The sequence below is a fragment of the Cyphellophora attinorum genome, assembly GCF_001299255.1.
Source record: "Cyphellophora attinorum strain CBS 131958 chromosome Unknown Contig11, whole genome shotgun sequence".
Lineage (NCBI taxonomy): Eukaryota > Fungi > Ascomycota > Eurotiomycetes > Chaetothyriales > Cyphellophoraceae > Cyphellophora > Cyphellophora attinorum.
In genome coordinates, this window is record NW_017253239.1 from 429,965 (window position 1) to 443,603 (window position 13,639).

General features: G+C 53.9%; 7 protein-coding genes across 7 annotated transcripts; 4 read left to right on the forward strand and 3 right to left on the reverse strand.

The window, feature by feature from the left end:
• Nucleotides 1–593: 593 nt before the first annotated feature.
• AB675_10690 (1-aminocyclopropane-1-carboxylate oxidase) lies at nt 594–1,736 on the forward strand (the record flags this gene model as incomplete). Its single annotated transcript, XM_018139478.1, has 2 exons — nt 594–950; nt 1,014–1,736. 2 exons carry the CDS (start codon nt 594–596, stop codon nt 1,734–1,736), a joined length of 1,080 nt encoding a protein of 359 aa, XP_018000898.1.
• Nucleotides 1,737–2,394: 658 nt separating this feature from the next.
• Nucleotides 2,395–4,259, forward strand: AB675_10691 (Uracil permease; the record flags this gene model as incomplete). The annotated part of the gene is made up of 3 exons (XM_018139479.1): nt 2,395–3,365; nt 3,420–3,635; nt 3,680–4,259. 3 exons carry the CDS (start codon nt 2,395–2,397, stop codon nt 4,257–4,259), a joined length of 1,767 nt encoding a protein of 588 aa, XP_018000674.1.
• Nucleotides 4,260–4,589: 330 nt separating this feature from the next.
• Nucleotides 4,590–5,249, reverse strand: AB675_10692 (uncharacterized protein; the record flags this gene model as incomplete). Its single annotated transcript, XM_018139480.1, has 1 exon — nt 4,590–5,249. The coding sequence occupies one exon, from the start codon at nt 5,247–5,249 to the stop codon at nt 4,590–4,592; it is 660 nt and encodes a 219-aa protein (XP_018000847.1).
• Nucleotides 5,250–6,937: 1,688 nt separating this feature from the next.
• On the reverse strand, nt 6,938–7,420 carry AB675_10693 (uncharacterized protein; the record flags this gene model as incomplete). The annotated part of the gene is made up of 1 exon (XM_018139481.1): nt 6,938–7,420. One exon carries the CDS (start codon nt 7,418–7,420, stop codon nt 6,938–6,940), a length of 483 nt encoding a protein of 160 aa, XP_018000763.1.
• Nucleotides 7,421–8,661: 1,241 nt separating this feature from the next.
• On the reverse strand, nt 8,662–10,531 carry AB675_10694 (Siderophore iron transporter 2; the record flags this gene model as incomplete). Its single annotated transcript, XM_018139482.1, has 3 exons — nt 8,662–10,076; nt 10,124–10,255; nt 10,306–10,531. 3 exons carry the CDS (start codon nt 10,529–10,531, stop codon nt 8,662–8,664), a joined length of 1,773 nt encoding a protein of 590 aa, XP_018000680.1.
• Nucleotides 10,532–11,189: 658 nt separating this feature from the next.
• AB675_10695 (putative transporter ESBP6) lies at nt 11,190–12,650 on the forward strand (the record flags this gene model as incomplete). The annotated part of the gene is made up of 1 exon (XM_018139483.1): nt 11,190–12,650. One exon carries the CDS (start codon nt 11,190–11,192, stop codon nt 12,648–12,650), a length of 1,461 nt encoding a protein of 486 aa, XP_018000857.1.
• Nucleotides 12,651–12,842: 192 nt separating this feature from the next.
• AB675_10696 (uncharacterized protein) lies at nt 12,843–13,454 on the forward strand (the record flags this gene model as incomplete). Its single annotated transcript, XM_018139484.1, has 2 exons — nt 12,843–13,120; nt 13,169–13,454. 2 exons carry the CDS (start codon nt 12,843–12,845, stop codon nt 13,452–13,454), a joined length of 564 nt encoding a protein of 187 aa, XP_018000843.1.
• Nucleotides 13,455–13,639: the final 185 nt, after the last annotated feature.

Below are 13,639 nucleotides of genomic sequence, written 5' to 3' on the forward strand. Positions count from 1 at the left end.
AGAGGAAGCTGAGGCGCCGGTGTGGCGCCCAAGAGCGTTTGTAGAGTAACGTCACAGTCACAAATGAACATAAATGATTTTCCCTGCCTCAAACTTACCGTTGATCTGCTGAGTGCGAGCTCGTGCTTCGTGATCTCTGTCGCCTCACCCATGCGAGGACAGTTTCTTTGTACCAGCAGCAGTTCGTTATCGATGGCTTCTGCTCCAAGACGCGTGAAACAACACCACGATTCATTTCCTTGCCGCATTTTGCCAGCCTCACATAGCTCTGGAATGCTTTCCAAGCCACAGTCACAACCACAGTCCAGCTGTTGTGGCACATAAACACCGGATCTCGGGCCGTGACCGTTTTCTAGGATCTCGTCTTCAACAAACCGTACGGCGGACATCACCGGGATGCCCACTCAGACCCATGCCAACGATCTCGGAGTTCTGGATACTCTCAGTGTCTCCACAGGCTCCTCCACTATTGTCTGTCGTCGAAAGGCCATATTGCTCGTTGATTTGAGTTGACTGGCAAGACAACATCATCGCCAGCGGCAGTAGTATTCATTCACGTCCAATCCCCGTGTGAAACGAGCCATCAGAACAACATGACAACGACCACTATCCTCGAGGCCCAGCCGCCACTCAACCTCACCCTCGGCAACGGCCAGAAGATCTACTTCCATGCCGACGAGTCCATTGATGCTGATGAGATACCCGTCATTGATATTTCCGGCATCTTCAGCGCCGACATCGATGATCGTAAAGCCGTCGCCGAGCAGATCCGTGAAGCGGCCCATCGGATAGGGTTCTTCTACATCGTTGGCCATGGCGTCGAGCAGCGCTACGTGGATCAGACATTCGCTGAGGCAAAGCGATTTTTTGATCTGCCCGAGAAGAGGAAGCTCGAGGTAACCACGGATTTAGTACCGGAGGAATTCTTCGGGTATTTCCCGATGTCGACTGTGCGTGTTTTTGTACCCACTGAAAGACGCTGGACCATATGGAATGCTGATCCGTGACCACAGTACAATCGTAACCACAAGAAGGAGAAGGACCTAATGGAAGCGTATAACTTCGGGTACAGTCCTCGATTTGATCCTTCCGTCGAAGCTGCCGAGGAACCAGACACACCGGCTACGAAATTGCTCTGGCCAAAGGATCTGCCTGACTGGAAGGAGCGACTTTACGAGCATCATTCGCAACTGCTTACTTTGGCACGAAAGATGACAAAGGCTTTCGCCCTTGCATTGCATCTTGATGAGGACTTCTTCGATGAGTACGTCAAGACGCCCAAAGCTGCTATGAGACTTGCCCACTACCCAACGCAAGAAGCAACGCCCGCAGACCAACTCGGCATCGGTGCACATACTGACTTCGAATGTTTCACATTCGTTACGCAGGATGGCAATGCGGGCCTCGAAGTGCTCAGCAAATCCGGCTACTGGATCAAAGCCAACCCCATCCCAGGCAGCATTGTAGTCAACATTGCCGACTGTTTCATGAGGCAGACCAACGACTACTTCGTCTCTACGGTTCATCGAGTCGTCAACAAGACTGGTAAGGAGAGGTATTCGTGCCCATTTTTCTTCGGGTTCAATCACGACATGAAGTTGGAGCCTGTGCCGACTTGTGTGAGCGAGGAGAACCCTATGAAGTACCCAATAACAACCAGTGGCGAGTATCTGAAGTGGAGAGCAGCGCAGAGTAAAGGGACGACAGATGCAGCAAGGATGCAGACTAAGGCGTAGCACGTGCACCCCCAAGTGGTTGGGTCGAGGCGGACGCGGGATTTTGGTTGCCTTTTCCAGGCGTTCTCGGCTTCTTGACAACAGCCATCCTGGACATATGATTTTTATTACTGTTGGGAGGTCCTCGTTTTGCATTGCCGTCGACTATCTCGCCGGCCAGAATCCTACAGCTGATAAGACCGTGGCCATCCATTGGCATTGGGAATACACGACGGCTTTCTCTCGGGCCTCAGGTGCATAATCTTCGCTGTTGTCCGCACCTGCGGAGAATTTGACATTCGAACGTGGGCAGACCAAGACGCTACTTTTGCAGGTCTTTGCGACACAGAAGCAGATCACTGGTGCTTGAACCAATCGGCGTACCACCGACGCTCGCCGGAGTCAGATATCGACATGTCTTTCGTTCTCATCACTCGCATCAACCGCAGGCAAGCCATGTGGGAGGTGGACATTCTCGGCATCCTCCAGTATGAAGGCCACGAGGTGTTCCCGGACTACAGATAAGCAGTGCATCGAAGCTATCGTGACTGGAGCAGTACCCACTTGGTCCAGACCCTGTTCTCGATAACTGAGGACTATTCAAAGGTGGTCGGATTCCCTTGAGCGACTTGCAGTACCATAGACGGTCTCCCAAGAATCAACTTCGTGTGCCGCAACGATGCTCTCGCCTAAGACACTCGTCAGCCGATGCAGCGAGAAGTTGCAGGAGAAGAAGACGGCCACCAAGCGTGCATTCTCCAGCCGACAAGACTTCATCCGTGCACTCGAGACCGATGAGTCTGCGTACGGTCGCGAATCCGAACGAACAATCTGGAAGAACGAGGATTTGGATTTGACACCGCCAAAGCAATGGAGCTGGGGGTGGTATGACTACGCCGCCTTTTGGTGGTCCTACGGCTTCAGCGTCGGTGTCTGGAGCGTCGGCTCCAGCATGGTCGCCATGGGTCTACACACATGGCAGTCCATCATATGCGTCTTCATTTCGCATCTCTTGGGTGCAATAGCCATCGCATGGCACAGTCGGATAGGCGCCAAATGGCACTGCGGCTTCCCTGTGGAATGCCGCGTGTCTTGGGGAATGTACGGCTCCTTCATTCCCGTGGCCATTCGTCTGCTGGTCGGACAGATCTGGGCATCTGTCTTGCTCATGCAAGCGGGATACTTCCTGTCGGTTCTCTTCCGCTGTGTGTTCGGATCGGCCTGGCATGACTTGCCCAACACCCTGCCAAAGAGCGCAGATATCACCACGCAGAACCTGATCTGCTTTATCCTTTTCGTGGTCTGCTCGTCGCCACTGCTGCTCATACCGCCTCATCACATGCGGCGAATCTTCACCATCAAGTCTATCTTGTTGCCACCTGTCGCCATCGGACTGTTCGCATTCTGCATAGTGCAGGGCCGGAACGCAGCTGGGTCATCTGGCACGTTCAGCACACCCACGAAGACTTTCGGTTCAAAGTCCGCCCTGGCGTGGGCAATGCTGTCGGCTATCAACTCGTGCATGGGCAAGACTTCGACACAGGCTGTCAACCAGACGGATCTGGCGAGATATGCAAGGACGGCACAGGCACCATTCTGGTCTCAACTCATCGCCTTGCCAATTGGCAACACGCTCTGTGCGACGCTAGGGTGAGTCATTGTCCTCGTCCTTCCTTCGAACACTCCGCTAACTCCCGTTTCTAGTATCTTCGCCACATCCGCAACCCAACGTGCCTGGGGCGGCGCCGCCATCTGGAATCCCTGGGACCTGTCCAACGAGATCCTCGACCGTCACTGGAATGCTGGCGCCCGCGCTGCCATCGCCTTTGCCAGCATGGGATGGATTTTGAGCATCTGGGCCTCTAACATTGGCGTTAACCTCTTTCCGTTCGGGGCGGATGTCACGGCTTTGGCACCCCGGTGCTCAACATTCGACGCGGCATGTTCTTGTGCTATGCTATCAGTCTCGTGATCATGCCCTGGAAGATTCTCAAGTCTAGCACCACATTTCTCCGCTTCTTGGGTGGCTACTCCATTTTCCTAGCCCCCATGGTAGGCATCTTCATCACGGACTACTTTGTCGTCCGGAAGGGCAACTTTTGGCACCGCGATCTGTTCGATCCGAGAAAGGGGACCGCGTACCGCTACCACGGCGGATTCAGCTGGCGCACTCTGGTTGCTTTCACAATCACGGTCGTCATCCTGGTTCCTGGCTTCGCGGCGCAGTTCCCGGCGAACGCTGGTATCGCTGTTGGATGGAAGCGGATATATAGTCTGGGCTGGGTGTTGGGATGTACGATCAGCAGCGTGCTCTACTGGGCGCTGGCTGTGGGTCTCGGGAAGGGGAAGTTCTGTGAGAAGGAGAGGAAGATGGGCTTCGAGGAAAGCTATCTACTGCAAGAGATGTTTGAAGAGGAGCCGGTGAGGCAGGGTGAGGGAATAGGGAGTGACGCGGATAAGGCAGGGACCACGATTCAGGGAGTCGCTGTGTCGCCTGAGGAGAGCGTCCCTAGGGATAGGGACCTCGAGAAAGCCAGGTCATGAGGTTGACTATGTTGAGTATGATGTTGGTCGTTGGACCCGGCCAGGCGCTGATGAGGCGACGGATAGCGCAGAGCCGGAGAAGAGGCAAATGTTTCAGTGGCAGGAACGCCGACCTCGCTAGCACTATCGTACGTGAATGAACGAACACGATATCGCAAAGACCTCTGTGCAACCGCACAACCAAGGCCTAGTGCTCTCCTGATCGCGTTTGTAAATTCGACTTTGGTGACCTGTGGCAGATTTCAGCCGTGTGCACAGTGCAATGTGTCCGTTTTATGCTGCACAAACACTGTATTGTAGTCTCCACGCGAATGCTCGAGCTATATTTTGTCACCAGGGATCGCTGCCCTGCAACCACGGCGCACTCGTTGCCCAGAAAATTATTTCTGCACCCAATGCCTCCGCAAAAGTGGTGTATCCCTCTCTAGTGAACGGCATTCCAGTTGTTGTGTTAGTGGCCGCAAGATCAGGCTCCTGAACGGCGATAGTCTCGATTGCCAACTTGCCCTTGTACTCACGCATGAACGGGTACACATTGGCCTCCAGCGCCTTCCTGCCAGGGATGTCATCTGGGCCTCCTACGCCCACTCCAGTCTTCTGTAAGGCTGCAAAAGAGGCATTCAACACGAGCGGGTCCGCATATGCATCTGGCCAAAAATTGACATATTGCACCACAAATACGTCTGGTGGGAAGACGGATCGTGCGAACGCTGCGTTGGCAAGTGTGCCATCGAAGTATGTCACGTTGTTGAAGTCGTTGCTCGACTCGTCCACTGAGATGGCGGTCTCTGGGAAATTCATGCCGTAGATTTTGCTTCCGACTTCAGGGTGATTGGCGAGAGCAGAAAGCAATGCTTGATATCGTTCTCGAACGTGCGGATTCCATTGTGCTGCTACCCAGCCCGAAAGGGTGAAGTTGGCAGGGTAATCGCAAGCATTGCCATCGCACGCACCAACAGAGCCGTTCGAGTAGAACGGGTCGCCTCTCATATAGAGTGGGACGGGATTGTGTGACGGGGAGAAGGTGCGGTCTTGTAGCTGTATCCACAGAGGGATAGTCTCGATAGCCTAGACAAGTATTTGAGGTCGTTGGTAATTTGCGTAAAGTTGTAGCAGTCGCGACTTGGCTCGAGCTGGTCCCAGGCATACAGCAGCTGTACGCCAGAGATGCTGGTATTTTGCAGATACGGCTGGGCAGATATCAGGTCTGGAGCGTATAGCCAGTCCTGAAGGCCGAAGACTGAAGCTCCAAACAAGATTGTAGCGGAACGCGAAAGAAGCCACTGGCTCCGCATGACGGCGCGCATACGGCTCTGAACGGAGGATGGAAGCAGTGTTGGGCGTTGGCACAAGCTGCCGGAGAATCAACTCACCTTCGAAAGTACTTACGCTATATCTCGCAGAGAGTCGATACTTTTAAGCAAAGTATTTATATCACGGCTGAGTGATGTCTCTGCAGTGGCTGTAACAGCACGAACCTTATCGATGAAATGCCATCGACGTTGCACTCATGCTGCAAACGTCTCTGCAGGTATGAGCCCTCCATATTCGGTCATGCCGCACTGTGAGAAGCTGATATTCGGTGTCAGCACTTCATAAGGACTCCGAACCTGATGTAGCATAGTTGCTGAAGCAAGAGACTGGAGCCGAAGACGCGTCTTGATAATTGCACACAGCGGCAACATGTTTACTGGCGCACGTCCGTTTGAATGCTCACGTCGTCGTGAAGTATGTGCGCTGTCGCCATCTCACAGCAACAATTCTGGTCCCCATCAAGGGCATCAACAACAGGTGAAAAGAAGTCGAAAGTCATGGACAGGAGATAGGGAAGTGGAGGATCGGGAACGCATACCCGCCGCCGGCAAACGTCCAGGCCGAAAACTTCTTTTCCGGGTGTACTGGCAAGCATCGGCTCGGGTGTACCATGCGCTCATGACCCAAAACAGCAGTTTGGCTGCCAGATTGGGACTTTCATCTGATTTTTCGGCTTGGAGGGACATCCAGCCGATGAGGGCGTCGGAAGTTCGGGACGGTAGGATGCGACGATATGGTTGTGGTCCCGGCTTATGGCTCTGATATCTGATGCGGCAATGCTACCTGTGTGACTGTGCACCTGAGCTCGCAGTATGATGATCGGCATGTGGTCAGCGACCTGTATGAGACAGTATCCTGCCGTGGACTACAACACAATACCGATGGCACAGCGATTTGAGAACGACCGAAATGTCGGTTGTTGTATTCCGGGTAACGGAAAGGGAAATCCGATTGTTTTCATTAGTAGCACCGTGTACGGCTACAGCAAGTCTCCCTCAAGATATGGGGATAGCATATGGTCGTGTCTACTTACCGCGATCAAGGATTGTCCTGGTGGGCTGTTCTACTCTGTCACTTCTGTCAGAGCCGGGCTGAATTTGACGGATCACCAACGAGACGAGCCACGCAACGAGTAGTCCAGATGCTTTCGGTAGTGCTGCTCAAGAATCTGTGTTTGCATTCACTGTGTGATCAGATCTAATGCTGGAATGCCCTCCACGTCCACGTCCGCCCATATTTGGAAGCACTCCATTCGCCGGAAGTATTTTAGCCTGTCTCATGCGACCGCAATCCCATAAAGCTCTATTTGCGAAGTATTGAAAACCGGCAATTGCCCAACTGTGCCAGTCTTCCCGTTGATGACCTTACAACAAAGCAACAGCGCCCATACCCGCAGCCAACAGAACAGCCGGCACACCAGTCGCCATTGCCGCTACAGCACCGTTTCCAGTAGCCGAAGTGGCCTCTGCACTTGCCGAGCTGACTGCGCTGCTCACTCTTGAACCCACTGCCTCAGTGGCGCTCGAGATTGCCGATCCAGCATCGCCAGTGACGCTCGAGAATCCCGATCCAATATCTTGTGTGATGCTGCCGGCGCCTTGGGTGGCTTGGCTCAACGCGCTGCCGGCGTCGCTAGCGACAGAGGTAACGAAGGAGCCGACGTCGGTGATGGAAGCAGCGCCGCTTGCGAGGGAGGTAGCGATGGACTCGATGGCTGAGCCGGCGTCGCCGCCGGCGCCGGTCACGGCGCTGACGACATCCGACGCGATGTTGCCGACGTCGATGGTCTGAGGGATTGCCGAGGCGGTGAGGGCGAGGAGGGAGGTTGTGAGGATTGTGTATCTCATTTTTGCGGTGTGGTGTGTTGTGAGTTGTTTCGGTGAGTGGAAAGTAGCGAGTGACTGTTGAATGTACAGCAGGAACTGTGTGGTAGTGTGCAGGCTGGTATGGGGATAGGGGAAGAGGAATACGAACGCGGTAGGGCGACCCTTTATGCAATTTACCTTGAGGTCAACACCGCCACGGCAACGTCCATACGACGTCAGATCGTGGCTCCATGACTCCATAAATTCAATCCAGCTTTCTTACGCGAAATTCAAGTTCCGGCTGTTCCTTTCGTGTTTCAGGAAGACCGCAAAGAAGGGCCAAAGAGGGAGAGAGGCTCATTACGGTGGAGACGGAAGGGGTGGCCTTGGCATACACGTAAGGGGCGTGGGTGGAAAGTCTTGACTGATCGGCAGCGATGGTTGGTTGAGATCGATTCGTACGCGTAGTGCGGGATTCACTCAGCCACGACTAATCGGCGTGGTAGACGAATTTGCTTACATACAGCGCTCTCCGGCGTTGTGTCTGGCTGGGCGCTGCGTCAATGCTTCCATCGCGGTCCGATAGACGTTGCATCTTCGACCAGACCTTGAGCAAAGGCGGTACTTGTGGCTGAACCCCAGTTGGTCATTTCCCAATGCGCCTAGTGGTTCTTAGCCCTTAAGAACCATGAAGATCAAACGTCTTGGCAGGTCGGGAAATAAAATTAGCAACGATCAATGAACGAGATACGTCAGACCAGCATCATATTTGCCGGTAAGCTGAGGATGCGTACGACGACTACTAGCAACTTCTATGTAGAACACAACGTCAAGAGCCTGATGTTTCAGATATTCGACTCCTGCTGCGTTGAGCCTATAGCGGAATCCCTGAGGAAAGAAGGACCGGAATCGGAGGCAAAATCGAGGAGACGGTTGTGGCGCTCCCTCGCTAAGCCTCGTGGCTGTGCGCACGCACTCGTCGTATGCTTGGGGTCCAGGCAGAACATTATTCACGGCTTCGAACCCTGTACAAAAGACATACGTTAATGTTCCGTGCGTCATTGCCAACATTTCATGGGCCTGCAACTACTCGTACGACGATGCAGGACGGCGGTGGTAGCCGGTGTGATTGAACAAATTCCACGTGACGTACAGAGCAGACTTGCGAATTCTCGCAGAAGCTGCATGAGCTTGAACACCCGGCGTCCGGTGAGTCACAAGACTTGAACCTGTCTGTTACAGTCCAGTTGGTCTGGGGAGGGCATAATATGCTCGCAGAGGCATTACCACCACTTCCCAGTCTTCCACCATCTCCTGAGGGCGCCGTCATCTTCACTGATCACTCCAGCATCACCTTTCTTGACATCTTCCGCGAGGTTATGGCGGTCTTCGCTGAGCTTCCAGTCTCTAAGCCACCAGACGCATAATACTGGAATAGCGCTTGCAATCAACGCAACGAGCGTCATATACCGCATCACATCACTGTACGCATGATTGACGGCGTCCACCTCCTCTGGCGATTCGACATCCTCGTAGCCAGCGATTGTATTGTACACGGCATCCACCTGCGCAGAGGGCAGGTCGGGCGCATGGACGGCGATTCGATCGCGGAACAGACCGGTATATATCGCGCCAGCGACCGCAGATCCAAGCGCATTGCCAAGGTAGATGAATTGGAGCATCAGCGCTGTCGATTGAGCGAGGTCTGCTCTGGTGACAACGATCTGTGCAACGACCAGGACGATGGTGAGTACAATGCCCGAGCCGAAGCCTTGTATCAGCTGCACAACGAACAGCTCGGCTGTGGAGTTGTTGCTGCCACGTAGCCGGAGCATGATGCCGTAGCCGATCAAGCGAACCATCACTCCGCCGACCAGAAGCCCCTTGAAGCGTCTCGTGCGGTACATGAGAAAGCCACAGATGGCGCCCGACAACACTTGCATACAGCCAGCAGTGAAGGTCAAGAAACTTGCGTTCCGTGGGGAGAAGTCATGGACGACCACAGACCATGTATACATGTAAGTATGCGTTGCGGAGAAAGCAAAGCTGTCGGTCGTTCCAATGAGCCAGGCTAGCAGCAGAGATGAGTTGCGTAGGAATCGGAATGGCAGCACTGGCCACCTGGCGAATCTGGCTTCGTAGAACAGGAGTGTGCCGAGCAAGACCAAGCCAACTGCGATCAAAGTCGGAATCCAGGGTGTCGACCAGCGAGACGGCGTGTTGCCAGCCAGAGACAGTGGCAGTAGGACAAGGGCGAAACCGCTAGCCAGAAGAGTGACGCCGACGATATCGATATGGGAGAAAAAGCCAGACACGGACAGCTTTGGCCTCGGGGGGGATCCGAGGCCTTTCATACGTCTCTGGAACAGCGCTAGTGGGATGATGACTGCAGCGCTGCATGCTGGTAGGATGAAGCCGAACATGCCGATGCCCCAGCGCCATCCCACAGTGGTCAATGCAGAGTCCACGATGAAAGCTGCGATCCAGGGAACGATCATGAAGGGCAGATTGACAAGACCATTGGCGAGGCCGCGCGTGCGTGAGTTGGTGATATCTGCCACGATGATCTGGTTGAGAATCTGCATGCCTGTCTGGCCGACGCAGTAGATGATGTAGCTCCCAGCATACTGATCGAATGCATTCGAGGAGGAAGCGAGGATGTAGCTCAGTATGTATAGGATGACTGTGATCGCATAGGCTAGCACGGAAGTCAGTAGAGGCTCTTCAGATTCCTATCATACTCACTCTCAGCTCGACCAATGACATCAGATAATTTTGCAATCGGAGGCTTTAGCACGGCTGATAAAATCGTACCAGCTGTCGTCAGGGTTCCCAAGTACGAAATAGATTCGAACTCGGAAGTAGCATAGTTCTGATCTGCGTCACATTGTTCAGAAACACGCTTTCGGAAGGCTGAAAGGACATACAGTTATAGACGGTCGCGTTATCGAGCTCAAAAATGGTCCACATCAACGAGATGCCCAGCCACATCCACAGCTTTGTGTATCGACCCCAGGCTTGCTGTCTGAGATGGTCGACTTCCTGTTCATCGTCGGAAGCCGGACTTGGTTCTCGCCTGTCAGTGGCACTGATGTCCTTCAACGAATTCTGCTTCTGATCGGACAGAGGCGGCTTATCGATGAATGCCGCCATGGTCTAAAACGATGCCAATACAACCCAGAGACTAGCGAGTCGTGCAGTGCCAGATGCTAGGTTTGTATGGGCATACGAAATTGCAGAAAGAACAGAAGTCGAGCTTACCTTGCGAATCGCGAACTTACATAGCTAGCCCAGAGGCGCTGACTTGACATCTGGCCATGTGAGACATCACGAGCTATTCCTGACGCGTAGAGGCAGAGCACCGGGGAAAGCAAGTTTGAGAGACGATAACATGCTGATCCAAGAGCATCGTCGTAGGAATGGCCAATGGAAGTTTCGGTTTCAGAGATAAGATTAGATGAAATTTCATCTCCTCGCTTGGCCTTTGAGGGGCATCGGCCGATCGACAAAGGGGAGTTGCCTTGGCAGGCTCTTGCAGCAAGCAGCGGATCGCGGGGATCCGAGATGCGGGACGGACTGGAGGGCGAGAGCGACGATGTCGGCCAGCCTTGAGACTTCAACGTCGGTTCGGAAGACTGAGGGGAGATGCCCGCTTTCTCCCGCACAAGCGATGATCTCTTCGCGTTGAGTTCCATTGTGACTCGTGACTGACCTGAGGTGACATCGATTACGAGAGCGTATATCCTATATATGGAGGCCCGAGATCGCTGCTGCTTGCGCGGTCCGCTACCTACAAGGAAGGGCCAGCTTGATGTCTGCAGCGACCACCACGATCGAGCTTCCAGCACGTACTCGGAGCGGTATCTTGCTCCCGCCATCCCAGTCGGAGCATGACCAACCATTTGCTTCCTTGGACTTTCTGATCGAGCGACCAGGCCAACGCTTCCGCCATGATGGGACCGTCGACGACGACCTCCCAGTCGACGTGCCAACGAATTCGACATCAGCGCTTCTCCCGCCACCTACGCGTCGCCAGCAGCTGATGGTACTTGCAGCATCTTTCAGCGCCGTGTTCCTCACCATCGGCTTCAATCAGTCATACGGCGTCTTCCTCGCTTACTATCTCGCGACCGGCACCAAGGCTGATGGACCAGATCCTTTCTTGCCGCCATCGGCAGCTGACAACAAAGCCCTGCTTGCATTTGTTGGCACATTGGGTGCCGGACTCACTTGGTCTGGATCTATCTTCGTGAATCCGCTGATGGCCCGAATTGCTGATCCCCGATGTCTGACCGCGACTGGAGCAGGCTTGATTGCTGGAGGCTACCTCATGGCGAGTGCTTGTAGCCAGGTCTGGCAACTGCTACTCACGCAAGGTCTGGTGTACGGCATCGGAAGCTCTCTTTTGTACTTCCCGATGCTTGCCGTGGCACCAGAGTACTTTGATGCTCATCGTGGCAGTGCGATGGGAGTGGTACTTTCAGGGGCAGGCTTGGGCGGTCTTACATTTGCGCCTCTGACGCGAGCTCTCCTGGCCAAGGTTGGGGCAGCATGGACATTGCGAGCACTCGGTGGCATATCTGGAGTACTAGGACTAGCTATATCCCTCGCGACCCCGCAAAGCAGAAGCGTGGCAAGAAGGCCGACTCTGGTCAATTGGGCTGTGGCCCGAAAGCCGACATTCATACTCAGTGCCTTGGCCGGCATGAGTCAGGCCGGAGGCAATTTTGTGCCACTGACGTTCTTGCCGGAGTTCACGGTCAGACTGGGATACTCTGCGACCTTCGGCGCCAGTCTGTTAGCGATTCTCAACGCGGTCAACACTGTCTCCCGGATTGGCTTTGGCTTCCTGGCCGACATGACTGGGCGCCAGAACACTCTCATTCTCAGTGTCCTTGCGAGCTCGGCAGTAGTCGTGGCATTCTGGCTGAATGCTGCCTGGGAGACCAGTTCTGGCATGTGGATCGCGTTCGTGGTCAGCTATGGTGTCTTCTCGGGCGGCTATAATTCGCTGTTCCCAACGACTGTTGTGGACATCTTTGGGACGCAGGCTTATGCTTCGGTCAACGGGTTTCTGTATTTCGTTCGAGGACTTGGTGCTTTGTGGGGCTCACCTGTTGGGGGGACTTTGGTCGAGGATGGTGCTGAGACACAGGCATATGTCTCGGTGATCTGGTACGACTTTGCGCTGCTACTGGCATCGTCGATCGCTGTTATTCTTGTGAGACTGTTTGATGCCAAGGACAAAGGTCACTTTAAGTTGAAGGCTTGAAGCCGGTCATGAGCGTTGTCAAGGCACTAGTAAGCTTTCATCAAGTGCACTGTGATACAAGTCACTTGAAAGTCTTGCCAAGAGCTGGCTTATTTATCGACTTCGCTGTTCGCACAACCTCGATCTTTTCTACTACGCGACATCTCGATCTTGCGCCAGCAGAACTTCGGACAAATCTCAGTGGCCGCCATCATGCCGGTGCTTGGAGCGAACTTCGACCTCGACCGTCTCAAGCCGGAGCTTTACGACCTCAACACTATCGCAGGAGTTGTGAGCTTGCAGAACATCATCAAGGCGTTCGTTGCCGACCTCAGAAAGGATTTCGACTACACACGCAAGATGCATTTCTGCGACCTCTACGATGAAATTGCAATCGCTGGTGGTGAGACCGAACCTTTGAAGGTGTTCATAGACCTCATTAGGCCTTACAATGTCTGGACATTTGCGCGCGATGCTCTCTACGAGTCAAAGTAAGCATTTAATCCTCTCGATGTTAGAAGACTGACCGTCTCCCGCAGCTTCATCGACTTCTTTGGTCTAAAGCGTCCGCCGTCGTATGCCATCGATATCATCCCCCGTCCAACCATCGCTACAGATCTCTACAACACTGTCCGAAACAACGAGTTCCGCCACTTCACGCACAAGCCTGACGACCGCGAGACAATGCTGCTTGCTCAAGCTCGATTCATCAGCGCACTGGATGGAATGCACGATAGTCGAGGCGTCCTATCTGATGCGAAACAAATTCAGTTTGCAAGCTGGATTTCCGAAGTGATGGGTCAGTTCAATAGCCTTACGAAATAGGACGTTCGCAAAGTTGGGCGTGGTGCGTCATCCTAATTCGGCAACTAGCAAGCGCTCGAGGTTGCAGAGTGTGCTACAGAGCACCGCTTTGTATGGCGCACGACGAGGTTTTGACGCATTCCTTCGCATTCAAGGGCTGTATGACGGTGTCAATACTTTCGACCCATCTCGTCAGAAGCTAACGC